We start from the raw sequence: 16,344 nt of genomic DNA on the forward strand, positions 1-16,344 counted from the left end.
ATGTTCCATGTCCCAGTGAAATTGGCAGGAGCCCAGAAAAACTCCAAAGAATGCCATTGCATCCCAAATATGAGTTCTTCGGAAGAATTGTATAGTCATGTCCAATTTTCACTGGTAAAATGGGGTTTGGGAGTCTGTGGATCGTTCCACCAGGACATGAGTGAAAGGTTGTACAGTGCTGCTGCTGTTTGTTTTGTGGAGCAAGACCTGTTCCTTCTTCCCATCAGAGAACTGCTGAAGGAGGGAGGGATGGGTGCTCCATTCCCACCCGTAGAGAAATGCCCAACATCTGCAATGTCTCCTCCTAAACATTCTACAAGGGAAAGAAAGGCACCCCCAGCCCCGTCTCTGCAGGTTGCTCTTGGGTAACTCCTGAAAACCTCCCCAGCTGAAGCGAAGCTCCAAGCAAGCATTATATTAATTTTTGTTGGCTCCAACAGCCACACCCTGTCTTCAATTATATTCCTCAAAATGACAGATGAAAGCCAGATTTGCTTCCTCTCCTCCTTTTTGCTCATGATTTTCCCGACTGTGAGTCTAGGCTGTGTGGGGAGCATGGGGGCTGCGTCTAGGGGGAGGATGGACTTGTATTTCAGGCACTGCAGTCTCAGCGAGGAATCTGAGCTCCAACAGACTTCAGCTCTGTCCTTAAGCAAGTTATTTCCCTGCACCATACGAATAATGAATATTCCTGGGTGCTGCCAGCCTTGGGTAGGCGGCTTTTTATCATTTTTGATCTAAGTAAAGAAATAAATTATCCCACTGGAGAGTGGAAAGCTTTAACTCATGCTGGTGTGAAGACAATCCTATCTAAACAGGCTTGGGGACACTCTCCTACCATGGTGACAGCAGTCATCAACTTCCCACCAGTAAAGAGGTGGCTGAGGGTACAAGTGTGGGTTTTCTCTGCTCTTTCTCCCGGAGGTGACGCTGCTCTCAGAGCTCCTTGAGTGTCACCCTCGCTGCCAACAGGGATCTATCACAACTGCTCCTGTACATATGGACATCCTCGAGTCAAAGGCTGCTTTGTGAGTAAGAGTTGCATGAAAATTCCACGCTGTAGGGAACAGAAGCCGTCGTCCCCCGGAGAGCAGAATATCCTCTCATTACGGAGTCGGCTGGAGAAGGACACTGGCACTGGTGGAGCCAGTTCTCCGAATGCTCCCTTGGCTGCTGCCTGCCTGGCTGGGAGGTTGTGCTCCCCTGACCAGCCAGGCTGTGCTGACGCCTGCTACTGCTCCGACAAACTCAGTAAGAAATGCAGAAAGCTTTTCTCCTTCTTATTCAGTGTGCAGCACAATCTTAGTAATGGCAAAGACCCGCGGGGTCACATCTGAGTCCAGGGATCTGGATATATCGCCTGTGGATACTCCCTTTCCTGTCATCTCTTTCTTTATCTACCATCACCACAAACTGAGAAAGCATGGACAGCAATTAAAGCAATTGAAAAATAACTTCAGCAAGGTCCTTCATACACTGCAGGTGACATCAACCCCTGTGTCACACATCCACAGGGGACACTGAGCTTTGCAGTGTGTGCAACTTGGCTTCTTGTGTTTGCATGACTAAAGAAATTTAAGCCATAAATAGGGAATTAAATCGATGGGGGATTTACCTCAGTGATTTTGGAAATCCCACAGTAAAGCAGGTATTAGAGCTGTGCCAGGTGACCAACATCCACACCACAGTGTCCCTGGTCTGTTCACTACTACAGTAACAACTGTTCACACTTTTCAGAAGTGAGAAATTCTATTCATTTTCCATTTTTCGTTTCACAAGCTCTACCACAGCATGTGATATAAAAATGGTTATTGGACTAAGAATAAAATAAATACAAATTAATAAAAGATAAAAGGCACTTTGATGTTATAAATACCAATGTTTCTTCTTTGTACATAATCTAGGGCAACTTTTTTTCTTGACTTGTTGCAAAGTTTGCATCATACAAAAAGCTGATGACTCATAAAACACTATTTTACTTTTTGGAATAAGCTGCTGACATGTAAAGTATCTTCCTTGTGAACTGGGATTTCTAGAGGGAAACTGCCTATGGGCTATTTAATCTTGGCATAAACAGCCAGACTAGCCAGCCCCGTGGGAAGAAGAAACACCCCACAGGTGACACCCCCTTTGGAAGGTATAAATGGAGACCTGCGGCAGCCGCCAGCCTGCAGTCGGACTCAGTATCACGCTCTGCATCTTGCTTTGGGCTGTGGGTTGGCGCTGCAGCTGGGCCTCGCCATGAGCTGTAGTATTAAGCAGACAACTGGCTCTCTCAGGGGCAGGACCAGCGGTGGCAGCTGTGTGATTGGTGGTGGTGGTGGTGGCGGAGCGCGGATCTCCTCGGTGTCCTCTGGAAGATACACAACTTGCGGGATAGGCGGTAGCCGAGGGTTTTCTGGGAGAAGCTACTGTGGTGGTGTGAATTACGGAGGAGGACTGAGCACTGGCAGTTTGGTCGGTGGAAACTTTGGAGGTGGCTTAGGAGCCGCTGTCCTCGGAGGATGTCCAGGCATGGGATTCAGTGGTGGCAGTGCTCGCTTTGGCGGTGGCATGGGAGGTGGCATGGGTATGGGTCTTGGTGGAGGTGGTTTTGCTGGTGATGGCATTCTTCTTTCTGGTGATGAGAAGGTCACCATGCAAAACCTCAATGACCGCCTGGCTTCTTACCTGGACAAGGTGAGGTGCCTGGAACAAGAGAATGCTGACCTGGAGTGCAGGATCAGGGAGTGGTATGCCAAGCAGGGCCCTTTTTGTGAGCCACGGGACTACAGCTGCTATTACAAAGAAATAGAAGATCTTCAGAACCAGGTAACATCCTTTCTCAGCTGCTTTCTCCCTTGCAAGGCTCTCTCTGGTGCTGGTTCATAACTGGGTCCATTATTGGGAGTAACAAATCATTGTTGTAAAATGCTTTTTGCAAACAGCCATTACAGCATCTGCCTGTGGAAAGCTCAGAGCTCAGAGGTAAAACTGGAGGGTTTGGGCTGTTTCTGTTGCTTTTATTCATCAGACATATTGAAGGGGAAAATGTTACTTCATGGAATGTATCTGGATGGGCTCAGTGGTCTTTTTAAATTCAGTTTGTGCTGAGGTGGTCAAATAGATATATGGCAAGAAAAGAACTAAAAGATAAATAAATAATGGATCACATTAATTTGCCTGAATTTATATGATTGTCATCAGTCTTGCAGAATTCCAGTTAAACTTTATTTCTTGCAGAATTCTAGTTAAACTTTATTTCCTTTTTCTTATTAGTTTATTCTTTCAGGTAGAATTGGGAAATATAGGGCATCTAATTAAAACTAAGGAAAAAGAGAACATTGCCATAACACATTTGGAATGGGCAATTTAAAATTAAAAACTTTTGCAAAGTGTTTGGCAAAAAATTCGGACATCAATGCACAAAGAATAAAGAGAAAAGAATCCAGGAAAGAAACAGAATGAGATAGGCTTGTCATTAATTCTTCAAATAAAACTTTAAATCTCATAAGATTTAGATTTAAGAGGCTGAGGTGGATTGTGGCAGGTGCTGGACAGTAATTACATCTCCCGGACTCTGCACCTGAACCACGAATTTTATCATTTTAATGTCTTCACTGCACTTCCCTGAACATCCCTGTGAGTGCTGCACCCCTCAGCTCCCCATCCCTGATACCCAGGATTTTAAAAAAGAGAGGGAGGAAGAGGGTCTGGTTGCAGCAGGCAATGGGTGTCTTGAGCCCAAGGACATGGAGCAGAGACCAGGAACAAACGTTCTTTTTCCAGATTGTCTGTGCAACCATAGACAACAACAAGATCATTCTGAACATCGATAACAGCAGGATGACAGCCGACGACTTCCGAGTGAAGTGAGTACCCGGGGCTGTCCCCTCCTCTGTCACTGCCCTCAGAGCTCTCAGTTGCTCTCCTGTGACCCAGGACAGGCTGGAGGCTGTGCAGAACTCTCTCATCCATTGCCTCTAGAGCTGCCCTAATTAGGGGCAGTTCCAGGAGGGGAAGTTTGGGATGCCAAGCTGGTTTTGAGTAGAGGTTAAAAGAAGCAGAAGGGATCTGCAGACTGGGAGCAGTGAGGGTTCAGCCAGGCTGCTGTTCCAGCATGTGCTGTCTCTCAGAGGGGAAGGTTTTGGGGTTTCCTGTCAGAGCTCAGAAACACTGGTGGTGTCAGACACTGACTGCTCTTTCTTTCTTGTTTCCTCCCTCACAGGTACGAGACGGAGCTGGCCCTGCGCCAGAGCGTGGAGGCCGACATCAACGGGCTGCGCCAGGTGCTGGACCAGCTGACGCTGTGCAGGTCTGACCTGGAGGCACAGCTGGAGTCGCTGCGGGAGGAGCTCTGCTGCCTGAAGAAGAACCATGAGGAGGTAGGTCCTGCCCTCTCCTGTACAAAGCATTCACTCCTGTGGGATCCATCACCCCGGGGTGCTGCTGCGGAGGGCCGTGGTTGATGGATACCATCATGTGACCCAGGAGTTGTGAAGGTCCATCAGAGAGGGGCTCTGCAGGGCCCTGCTCCCTGTGAGGGAACTTGGCTCCCTCTATTTTTTCCTTCATTTTAAATCTGATCTGATCTGGATGGTGTTTCCAGGAAATGTGCTGTCTGAGGAAGCAATCGACTGGAGATGTGAGCGTGGAGGTCAATGCCTGCCCTGGCCCAGACCTCAGGAAGATCCTGGAGGAGATGAGGTGCCAGTATGAGACGCTGATTGAACGCAACCGCAAAGAAGTTGAGGATTGGTACGAGTGCAAGGTGAGTAAATTCCCATAGCTCTGACTTTTCCCTGGCTAACACCCAGGCAATGGTCCCGCAGGGATTTATTGCATGTAAAAACCACACAACAGACTGTAAGAACGTTTAGCATTGGTTCACACTGACCAAGTGACACAAGGGAGGGACACCACCACCCTGCATCCTTGTCATGGGCTGAGGGAAGCTCTGCATGTTGGTGGGACTTGAGGCAGGAATTTTCTACAAAGCAGTAAGTGGTGAGAAGAACTGGAAGCAGCATTATTAGAAGAGAAAGAGGAATGACCAGCCAGGTTTACACTACGATTAGGAGGAGAATTTTCACCCAAACCCTTCTCATTTTATGTCTTTGCTCTTTCTAACTTCTCTGCTCTTTCCTTAATACTTGATCCAACTTACATTGCACATTCTCTGAAGCTCTTTATGCCGGATTGGTGATTTCAGATTGAGGAGGTGAATCGGGAGGTTATTACAAGTGGTCAGGAGGTGGAGACGTGCAACAACCAGGTGACTGAACTGAGACGCCAATTGCAAGCCCTGGAAATCGATCTCCAAGCTCAGCTCAGCCAGGTGAGTGTGAGCTGCTGCAAACCTCAGCCATCTCACAGAAGTCATAGCTAAATGCAGCGTTTCTCCTGCCTATATTTGTCTTATGTCCCATGTCACTCCTCAGAGGGACAACCTGGAGTCCTCGCTGGCAGAGACAGAGTGTCGCTACAACAACCACCTTGCTGAGCTGCAGAGCCAGATCACCTGTGTGGAGCAGCAGCTGGCTGACCTGCGGGCAGAGATGGAGTGCCAGAACCAAGAGTACAAGATCCTGCTGGACGTCAAGTGCCGCCTGGAGCAGGAGATCCACACGTACCGCTGCCTGCTGGAGGGTGGCCAGCAGGACCTTATGTAAGTGGGCTTGAGACACAGCAAAAAAAATATAATAAAATACCTGTGTCCTGGTTATTGCAACATAAGAGCAAAGTGAAGGACCTGCCCAGCTCCTTCTCCCTTGCTGACTTATTTGGGCTGCCTGGTGTCATGGTGGTGACTTGCTTCCTCCCGTGTGCCAATTGCTGCCACAAGGAGAATGGTCACTGCAACATTCTGCCAGTTTTCTGCCAAAAAGGGAAACAGACTGAGAACAACAGGGACACTGGAAATCTGTAGCTCTAGTTTATATGTCATTTCCCTTACTAAAATGTTATTTTCCTGTCTCCTCAGTCAGCAAGGAGGAATTGGTCAGTCTTCAGGTCTAGGAGGAGGAGTTGCAAGAAGCAGTGGAATAGGAGGAGGAGGCATCATTAGGACAAGCCACACTTACACTTCGTCTGCCCAGATCCCATCCTGTGCAGCTGCGGAGATCCAAGGTAAGAACAGCCCCACTCTAAACATTTCCACAGTCTCTGCTCTAATGCAACACTGATGGGCTGGAAGAAAAATCTTTCCCACGTAGCTTATAGGTGCTACTTGAAAGTTTTATTGTGGGGCCCCTGGGAAATACAGGACAGGAGCGACAGAGGAGTGGCTGAGAGGAGAGGTTTTGGGAGCTGGGACTCTGCTGGGATGCATGAGAATTGCCAAAGGGAAGAGGGATAGAAAGGAGAGGGACAGAGCCAGCAGGCAGGCAAGCCATGGAGAACATGGAAAAAGGACTGACGTGAGATGTGGGACAAAGGAAAGAGCAGGAGAGAGGAAAAGTACTCAGAAATCAGGTGGGCAAAAAAAGTGGGAATCATGAGAATACTGGCAGATAACTACTAGTCATAATTCAAGGGGAAACTTCCAGCCAAACTGAAAAGGAAAGAAGGAAATATAGTGACAGTTGGTCCAGGAGAATGACGTGAGCAAGGGCATTGATCTGGCATGGACCCCAATGCCATTCCCTCATCCAGATCACTGCTGGAGCAGTGTCTGAAGCTTCCACTTTTTGGCATTTCGATGCAGCCCGTGCTGCAGCCAGTGACAGATCCATCTGCCTTGCTGGCAGGAGCCATCAGATCTTCCCAGGAAGGGGCAGTATTTATCTGAAATTCTAATTGAATTGGCTTGTGAAACGATCACGTGCAGGGAATGACAGTGTGGGAAAGAATCTATTTTTGCTATAAACACAGTAATGTTTCCTTTGATCTCTCCAGTGCCTTGCCGAAGGATTTGTGATTAAGCAGAGAAACAAGAATATCCAACAAGAGAAGCCTGAAGCAGAGCTATGGATGAAGAGAGAGAATATTTACTGCATGTGTCTGCAGAGAGCACGGAGAGTGCTCGTCTGTGTTGCTCAGCCGTGCTAAGCAATGTGTCAGAGGGATGAGCAGAGCATTGGGCCACATTCTGCTTTACTTTGCTATTTGCTATTCCAGTCTGTGTGGCCCAGCACCACGACTGTTGCTGTAGTCAGCCAGGGCTATGATCACTTATGTACCTGCTGGTGAAAATTGTCTCTAATAAAACTTTGCTTCTGCCTGATGCAATCAAGAACCTGTGTCTGAAACTTTGAACACCAGGTGCTGATCCATGAACAAGGGGCACCTAAACTGGTCAGGATCATCCTGCACTGGGAATAAAGCTGCTTTGCCAGTGGGAGCCAGAGAATGGCCTCGCTGACCTGGCAGGTCTTGTCCAGCTCCTCCCTGTTGTCACAGCCTGAGGCAGGTGTTGCCCATTCCTGTGTGACACCTGCCCTGACCCCCATGGACCCTGCAGGCCAGGCAGAGGCCTGTGTCCTTCTCACACAGCATTGGGCTAAAACACAGTTTTAGAAGAGTTTCCAAAGTGGAGACAGTTTGCCCTGGTCCCAGTCTAGTGCTGACACATCTGGGCTGAGCCCTCTCATGCTCCATCTCCCAGCCTGGGGACTGTTGAGGATGAAATCTTGGTTCCCACAACTGATTCAGTTTCTGCTGACATGGCTTATTGTCCAACCTATCCCTTTCATTTTATAGGAATCTTCACATTGGGAAAAGGATTGGAGGCAAAAGGTTTATCTCCTCTCTTTTCACATAGTGACTGAGTCATTTACTGGTCATCCTTGGATTGCCAAGAGTTTCGACCTGAAAATCAGGAGTGGTTGAAAGATCATCTCTGCGTTAAACACACCTTGTCTGGGGAGCTGCAGAGGGCAGGGTGGGAGCTGAAAAAGTGCAGCTTAACAGAGAACAGAATGGAGAAAAAAGCCAGGTAGGGCTATTGAACACCCAGAGCCACCCAGTTGTCACAAGCAAGGCAGGTCACTCGATCACACTTGGCCTCGATCAGCAGCCATGTAGCTGGTGCTGAGCTGGTTTTGTCCTGGTGCTGACCTGTCAGAGCAGCCGTGGGCCACAGTGAGCTGGAAGAGTCACTCTGGTTTTAGAGAACTGGAAGTTCAAAGTATTATGATGGTGTTCTGAGGATTAACTTGTTGGTCCAGAATGCCAAGCAGTGGTGGTTTTAACTGTGGTGTGGCTGTTACAGAGTCACATTCACTTGTGGGATGACCCAGTAAAGCAAAACTCCTGGTTATTCCTTTTCCATCAAAGGCTGGAGGTTATGGAACAGCCAGACTCAGGGCAGGAAGAGAACAGGTACAAAGACAAAACCACTTCAGGACTGTACATACAGTATAGTGGGGCACACTTTTCGATTGCCAGTTCTTTTATAGAGACACCAATTTCTCTGATGATACAGAAATAGACTTAACATGGTAGCAAGTGCCTGAAGAAGCTCAACCACTAATATCTTGGAGAGCAGGTGAAAGGTGCCCTTCTGTGGTGAGAGGCCACAGAGAGATGTCTCAGTGATATTTCTTTATTTCATCTACCAGACACTAAGTTTAATACTATCCATGGGCAAGAGAAGATAATGCAGCACTGGAACACCTGCAATGACTCAGAAGAGTGGCCAAAGGTATAAGTTTTTAAACCAGGACTAAATTAAGGCTTATTAAAAGTTCAGTTCCAGCCCTACAGGAAGTCCCAGACTTGATGCACAGTTCTTTCAGTAGACATGTATGGCCAGTGCTTCACAAGAGATCAAAAGAGATACATATTTTGGCTCTAATGGCAAATTTCCTTGTGTTGGACTGCAGTGGATATTCCAGTTGTTCTCAGAGCTCTGGCTGAGAAGTTGAAAAGCAGATCTTTCCCTTTCCATTCCCAGTGTCTCCTCCTGCCTTGTTCAGTGCAAAGACAGACAGTGAGATAACCCACTGCTGCCCTTTTTGGCCTCAATCCTTCCCAATCCATGAGTCCTCACCTCTTGTTTCTAAAAATATAAAAACACTGCATGGAGACTCTTCCAGTTTCCAGTCTTCTGGAAACTCTTGGCTACCTATGGTATGTAAAAGCTTCCCAGTCTCTCCTGGCAGCCCCAGCAGATTCCCACCAGCTGTGGGCTGGTTCCTCCTCTTGCGAACTGCTACTGACATCTAGCTGCTCCTCCAGATTCTCTGGGCTCGTATCAAAGACCTTCCCACCCTTCTCACCACATTCAGCAGGTCTAAAGCATGCACTTTCACAAAGGAGCTGTCCTGAATTCCTGAGAGGTGAAAGAGACCTAATGACATGGCCAGAAAGACTCTAATGATCCAGAAATTATGAATATGCCTCTGGAAAGCCCTGGGAGGAACAGCCTCAGCTCTTGGGATGCTGTGATGTTGTTTGTGGACCTACAAGTTAGGATGAGTCTGGAAGGCAGTTAAGGAGAGGCAGGTTGTGATTAACAGTTCCCCAGCAGAAAACATCCTGGAAACACGTCATTTATTAAAGAGCTGCAAATTATGGAGCTGCAAATTTTGGAAACTACATTTCCATAAGATTTCCCTATTTCTTTGTGCTGATGAGACAGACCCAGGAAGCTTATGAGTTCAAGTAACTGAATGAAAACATGAGGGAAAGCTTAATTTAATTTTTTAAGGTCTCAGAACAATTACTTAATTTTGTCTCAGTTTAACTAGTGCCCTCATTTCCTGGAGAAAAACAGGAAAAATACCAAGACAGAGGGAAGTGTGTGCAGAGCAAGGCTCCTGGGCACAGGTGGCTGCTGCAGGCACACAGAGGTGTGAGGGGCAGAGGGGACCGAGGTGTCTCGGAGCAGCAGGAGCATCCCTGGGGTGCAGACACCGTCCACTCCTACGGAGTACAAGTCATCCCGTGTTTCTGCCTGCACTACACTGATGTGCCCGTGTGATAACTGCAGAGCTGGGGAAGGAATGTGTGCTCACTCAGGAGAGATGCTTGCTGCAGACAGCTGTTGGGAAACTCCTGAGGAATCATCCGCAGACCAGGCGAAGCTTCCAGCGACGCAGCTTACAGCAGTTTCGGTTCGCTCCTGCCACCACACCCTGACTCCCAATTATGTTCTCCTGTCCTAGGAATGAAATCCAGCAATTCCTTCCTATACACAATAACTTTATTAGAGCTTTTACCTATTCTGAGCTTTGTTTCTGTGTGTTTTGGGCCAGAGGGAGGCCCGGTGTGTCAGGCAGGGCAGGCTGACACACAGGCACCGTGTTGGGGTCCAGCTGCAGCTCTGCCAGCAGTGAGTGCTTTGTCTTGGAGTAAATCACGTTGGGAAGCCTCTCCACACCTGTCTCCAGCCTGCTGGAGATATCACTGCAATGCTTCTGCCTTTCACGGCATGGATAAGGAACATCCAAGGAGGCAAAGAAAAGGGGAGACATCTTTGTAACAGAAGTAAGAGTAAGAGCAATAAAATGATGAGTAAATTCATGAATACTGGGACAATTCAGTCCTTAAGTAAATGGGATCATATACCTGCCCTAACAATAGCTATTCCAATCCACAATCCTGACACTGAGTGAGGATTTCAGCAAGAGTTTGAATTCACTTTTCCTGGTGAAGGAGATTTGGAGAATTTCTTACAAGGAACAGTTGGGTTCAGAAAGCCATGGAATGCCTTTCCCTTGCTCCATGGCCACTGGAAAAGGGGCTCCCTAGGGAGAAGGCCAGTGCTCTGGAGTGTGAGCAAAACATCACATGAAAAGAAGCGCAGCCTGAATTTTGATGACAAAAGTGTGAAAGGATTCTTACTTTTTCTTTTCCTTGCTTAGTTAATATTTGGAAACATTACTGACAGAGAGCCTCTTGTTTGTACCAAATCCAGCTCCAGCCCAGGTAGAACTGCCCAGGGCAGTGACTGCTCTGCAGCTCTATCAGCAGTTCTGTTTTTATATGTCCCAGGACAGCTATCCCAAAGCTCTGTTTAAAATGCAGTACGTATTGACAGAGAAATTGGCCATAGGATGTTTCCACTCCCATCCACTGTTTCAAAACCACCCTTTCCCAGCAACAATTACAATCCATAATGAGGAGAAGTACAGAAATTATCTTTCACTGAACAACAGGAAATATTTAAAGCACTTTTACCTTCCCTTGCACTCTCCACATAATGAAACAAATCCTTTGTGAATTACTGGAGAGCCACAATCATGTATGAAGAACCTTTCATCCGTCTGCATTAAGAGATCCTTCCTTGGTCTCACTTGTCTTGCAGCAGAGTGTTTCAGATTTGTCATTTTGCCAGTGGAGAGATTTAAAGGTTAATCTCTGTGTCTCTGATCTTTCCAGAGTTCTTACATCATTCTTCATACATCATTCGAAAAGCAAACTTAGTATTTCTTCTTTCTTTTTCATCTTACATATTCCAACCTCAGCACCTTGCATGAAAACTGCTTATTCAACTCAAAATAAAATGAAAATAAATTAATGAGAGATAAAGAGCTCTTTGATGCAATAACCTTTAATGATTTCTTCCTGCTATGTAATTTAGGACAGTGTTTTTCCTGGCTTAATGCTGTAAGTTTGCATCATAAACAAAAAGCTGATGATTCATAAAACATTATTGCTAATGTATTTTTGAAATTAGCAAGAGACATGTAAAGTATCTTCCTTGTCTACCAGGCTTCTTGAAAGGAAACTTCCCTTTGAGAAATTATTCTTGGCACCAATGGCTGGAGTAGCCAGCCTTATGGGAAGAAGAAGCAGTGGTGACACCCACTGTGGAAGGTATAAATAGGGATCGGCGGCCACGGACAGCTCGCAGTCTGATTTCGTATCAAGCTGTGCATCTTGCTTTGGGCTTCTGCTTGCATTTCCAACCGCTGTCGCCATGAGTTGCAACATTAAGGAGACTATTACTGTATCTAGCAAAGGCAGGAGCAGTGGTGGCAGCTGTATCATTGGTGGTGGTGGTGGAGCACGGATTTCTTCCTATGGCATAGGCAGTGGCAGAGGTTTTTCTGGAAGGAGTTACTGCGGTGGAGTGAATTATGGAGGGGGACTGAGTGTTGGTAGCTTGGCTGGTGGGAGCTATGGAGGTGGCAACTGCTATGGCAATGGCCTTGGGTTTGGCCTTGGAGGTGGTGTGGTTGTTGGTGGTCTTGGTGGCGACTGCTTGCTTTCATCCTGCGATGAGAAGGTCACCATGCAAAACCTCAATGACCGCCTGGCTTCCTACCTGGACAAAGTGAAGTGCTTGGAGAAGGAGAATGCTGAGTTGGAGTGCAGGATCAGAGAGTGGTATGCAACACAGGGCCTCTCCTGCGAGCCCCGTGACTACAGCTGCTACTACAAAGAGATTGAAGATCTTCAGAACCAGGTAATCTCCCCTTGGGTTGTTCCTCCCCTTTTGAAAGCTTACTGTCGAATTTCTGGGTTGTTCCTCCTCTTTTGAAAGCATACTGCTGAATTTCTGGGTTGTTCCTCCTCTTTTGAAAGCATACTGCTGAATTTCTGGGTTGTTCCTCCCCTTTTGAAAGCATACTGCTGAATTTGTGTTTAGAACCTACTGCAGTTGTTGGAGGGAACTTTGGTGCTTCTGAATGTCTTTGCAAACAGAAATTTTGGCAAATTCCCCTATGATGTTGCTGAGTGTGGGGGCACATCAAGGATGGGTGCTGCGAGGTGATATGGGTGGGAGAACACTCTGAAAAAGAGAAAGGATGCTTTGGTACATTGTATTTGATTATACAACTGTAAATGTGATATTAGCAATGTACTCTGAGGAAACGTAGTGGTGTCAGCCCCACAGGAAAAGCAAAGCAAGCTATGGAATGATCAAAAACATATACATTGAATGCTTTATCAAATGAAACATTATAAAATCTAGGTGAGAAAAGCTGAGAATTGAAACTGATTGTCACAGTGGCACAAACAGCCTGATATTAGTAAGTCCACAATGAAAGTTGTGGCTGATCCTAAGGCTTAAAGACACCTTCCCACCATCTTCCCTGAAGGTCCTTAAGTCTGAAGCCCAGAACATGCCAGCTTGAATGTCAGTTGAGATTTAATATCTTAAGGAAGGTTCTTTAGGTTCATTTTTTGAAGCATCTTTAGAACTTGCCTTCAGATCTTGAAACTGGGAAGTTCCATCTCACAACTCTTTAATTCCCAGCTCTACGTGGTTTATCTCTTTTCTTCTGTGAGTAAAGGAGGCAAAGCCACCACCTTCAACTTCTCTGCTGAAGGGACAAAGTTACTTAAGTAAGAAGGTAACAGAAAAAGGGAACTGTGAAGAGTTGCTACCTAACTGCAATGCAGAAAGACCTGTAGAGTAGAACAGGAGACGGGAGACATCTCTCATGGTTTGCTGTTTTCCAGATTGTCTGCGCAACCATTGATAACAACAAGATCATCCTGGACATTGATAACAGCAGGATGGCTGCTGATGACTTCCGTGTGAAGTGAGTGCCCCTCTGTGAACCTGCTGCCTCCCCCCTGCTCTGTTCCACCTCCCTGGGAGGCTCAGAGCACTAATTATAGAGACTCCAGACACGTCTCCCCACATCACTGCGGTAGGACAGGATGATGAAAGGCATTTTGCTCCTGGTCACCAGCCCTCCCTTAATTAGTGTTCTTGGGTAAAACATTTAGCAACGGCGTTTGTGGTGAGGCTGGGGACGGGCACCTCAGGGAGTGGCCCATTTTCGCCCCAGACCAATGCCGATGGGATCAACAAAGCAGAAATGCAGCTGAGTAAGTGATACCAAATATACAGTGAGCAGGAGCAGAGAAAAAACATGAGGAAGAAAAGCTTTCACATAACAGACAGGAAGTGGTGCAGAAATCCAAGGCATGGTGCATTCAGCTTGGACAGCAAAATGCAGGGCAAAGCATGGAGCTGGGAAAGGAGATCCTGTGGCACAGAGCCCATGTGGGACATCCCCATCCTGAATCTATGCTTTCTGACACAACCCAGGTACGAGACGGAGCTGGCCCTGCGCCAGAGCGTGGAGGCCGACATCAACGGGCTGCGCCAGGTGCTGGACCAGCTGACGCTGTGCAGGTCTGACCTGGAGGCACAGCTGGAGTCGCTGCGGGAGGAGCTCTGCTGCCTGAAGAAGAACCATGAGGAGGTAGGTCCTGCCCTAACCCTACGAGCACCAGGGCCCTGGCAGAAAACTTCACCACTGTGGAATTTAAATTATCCACTTTCAGGCCACAGCTTTCCCACCAAACTTTCTGGGCTCAGACCCCTCTGTCTCAGAAGGGAAGGGAGCTCTGTCAGGGGCAGTGCTGCTGCCGGGGCTGTGCTGACACTGGGAGTGCCAGAGGGTGGAAAGGTGCTGCTGACTCCAGTGGATGAAGAAAGAAATTAGCCAACAGATTTGCTGGGAAAACACTTGCACCATCCTCCAGTGCCTTTCACAGCCACAGCAGGGAAGAAAATCTTGCGGGGAGGGCAGTTCTTGGCCACTGAGTTTTGCTCTTCTGTGCTGCCTTCCAAAAGCCAGTATGATCTGATCTGGCATTTATTTCCAGGAGATGAATTGCCTGAGGAAACAGTCAACTGGAGACGTGAGTGTGGAGGTCAATGCCTGCCCTGGACCTGATCTCAGACAAATCCTGGAGGATTTGAGATGCCAGTATGAAACACTGATAGCGCGCAACCGCAAGGAAGTCGAGGATTGGTACGAGTGCAAGGTAAGCGACACACTTATGCTGCAAACCAGACTGACACACACCCCCGGGCTCAGGAGCCTTTCAGAGACCAGACATGGAGACAATAACCAGTTCTTGCCTCTCAGCGAAGCCCGAGAGCAGCACTCATTATAGCCTGTGTTCCACAGGAGCCACAGGCCTGTCTGACCAGTTTGTTATGTCCCATCTGGAACAGCAGCATTTGCCACAAGGCCTTGTGGTGTGTTGTTGGAACAGAGATATCCCCCATTTGGATTAAAGAGATTTAATAGCCCATTAAAATGAACAAGCAGTGGAGCCGGTGGGGAACACCGTGTGCACAGGGAACCTGCCCTGCTCCCTGTTTCTTTTTGCTGAATGCTCACCATGTTCTGCTCCTGTAAAAGCAAGTTCAGTGTACCCAGATATCCCCTGAAGCTCTTTATGCTGGATTGGTGATTTCAGATTGAAGAGGTGAATCGGGAGGTTATTACAAGCGGTCAGGAAGTGGAGACGTGCAACAACCAGGTGACTGAACTGAGACGCCAACTGCAAACCCTGGAAATCGATCTCCAAGCCCAGCTCAGCCAGGTGGGTGATGAGCTGACTCACAGCTCCGACTGGTTACTGCTGTGTTTCTTAGCATGAACAGCCAGACCTGCCAACCAGCACGAAGGTGGTGAATGGCTCGTTCATTTTTGGATTTGAACTAACAAACTCCAGGATGACACTTAAATGATTGTTGTTTTTTTGCTTATCTTATCTTATCAGAGAAATAACTTGGAATCATCTCTGGCTGAAACAGAGTGCCAGTACAACACCCTTCTCGGTGAGCTACAGAACCAAATCACGTGCGTGGAGCAGCAGTTGGCTGAAATAAGAGCGGAAATTGAGTGCCAGAACCAAGAGTACAAGACCTTACTGGACGTCAAGTGCCGCCTGGAGCAGGAGATCCAGACCTACCGGTGCTTGTTGGAAGGAGGACAGCAGGACCTCATGTAAGTACCTCTCTAGAGGTACTTTATTCTAGAGAATAAATGAAAATATCAAGGATGTGTATTACAGACTGGGTATCCAACCTGATCTTTACTCCTTCTTAGGGCTTTCTCTGAGATGAAAAAGTTGCCTCATGAACAACTTCCTCATGATGAACATTCCAATCAGAACTAAATGTCAGTCCTTGGGATCTGCAAAGCAGAACACCAAATCTGCTGGTGACAATACTGTCACTCCTGGCATTATGTCAGCATTGGTGACAGTCCCTTTTTTACAGTGAGATGGGTGAGAACTGTCCTTGCCAAGGGGGAGGACAAATGCAAAGCCACTCTGAAAGTGAAAGAAAATGTAATGTAAAATACTGTAACCCCCATAAAGGCCATAGTTTGAGACTCTGTCATGTAGTCAGCAGTGACGTGAAGCTCTAAAAGTCCCTATTTCTCTCACCAAATTTATCCCACTAGTCACGGAGGAGGAATCGGAACTGGTGGAGGGGTCATTAGGACGAGCCACACCTACACAACAACTTCAGCTGCCCACTGCCAGCCCCAGGTCCCGCCCTGCAAGACTGGAGACATACAAGGTAAGAGCTGTGTTTTCACAAAAGGAAAACTGGCTTTGTTCATTTCCTTGTGCACTAAGGCCAGGAGACAGCACATTCCTAGGACATGTCGCTGGCCTCCTCTCAGAGTCACTGTACTACAGGGGGATCTG

The 16,344-nt window shown here is 47.4% G+C and overlaps 1 protein-coding gene across 1 annotated transcript; it reads left to right on the top strand.

Moving 5' to 3' along the window:
* Positions 1 to 2,241: 2,241 nt before the first annotated feature.
* LOC309582221 (uncharacterized protein) lies at positions 2,242 to 15,636 on the top strand (the record flags this gene model as incomplete). Its single annotated transcript, XM_082297259.1, has 12 exons — positions 2,242 to 2,811; positions 3,769 to 3,851; positions 4,208 to 4,364; positions 4,589 to 4,750; positions 5,192 to 5,317; positions 5,421 to 5,647; positions 11,797 to 12,334; positions 13,336 to 13,418; positions 13,934 to 14,090; positions 14,497 to 14,658; positions 15,100 to 15,225; positions 15,406 to 15,636. The coding sequence occupies 12 exons, from the start codon at positions 2,242 to 2,244 to the stop codon at positions 15,634 to 15,636; spliced, it is 2,622 nt and encodes an 873-aa protein (XP_082153385.1).
* Between the last annotated feature and the right edge of the window lie 708 nt (positions 15,637 to 16,344).

Source organism: Coloeus monedula (genome assembly GCF_965178545.1).
Source record: "Coloeus monedula genome assembly, chromosome: 26".
Taxonomy (NCBI): domain Eukaryota; kingdom Metazoa; phylum Chordata; class Aves; order Passeriformes; family Corvidae; genus Coloeus; species Coloeus monedula.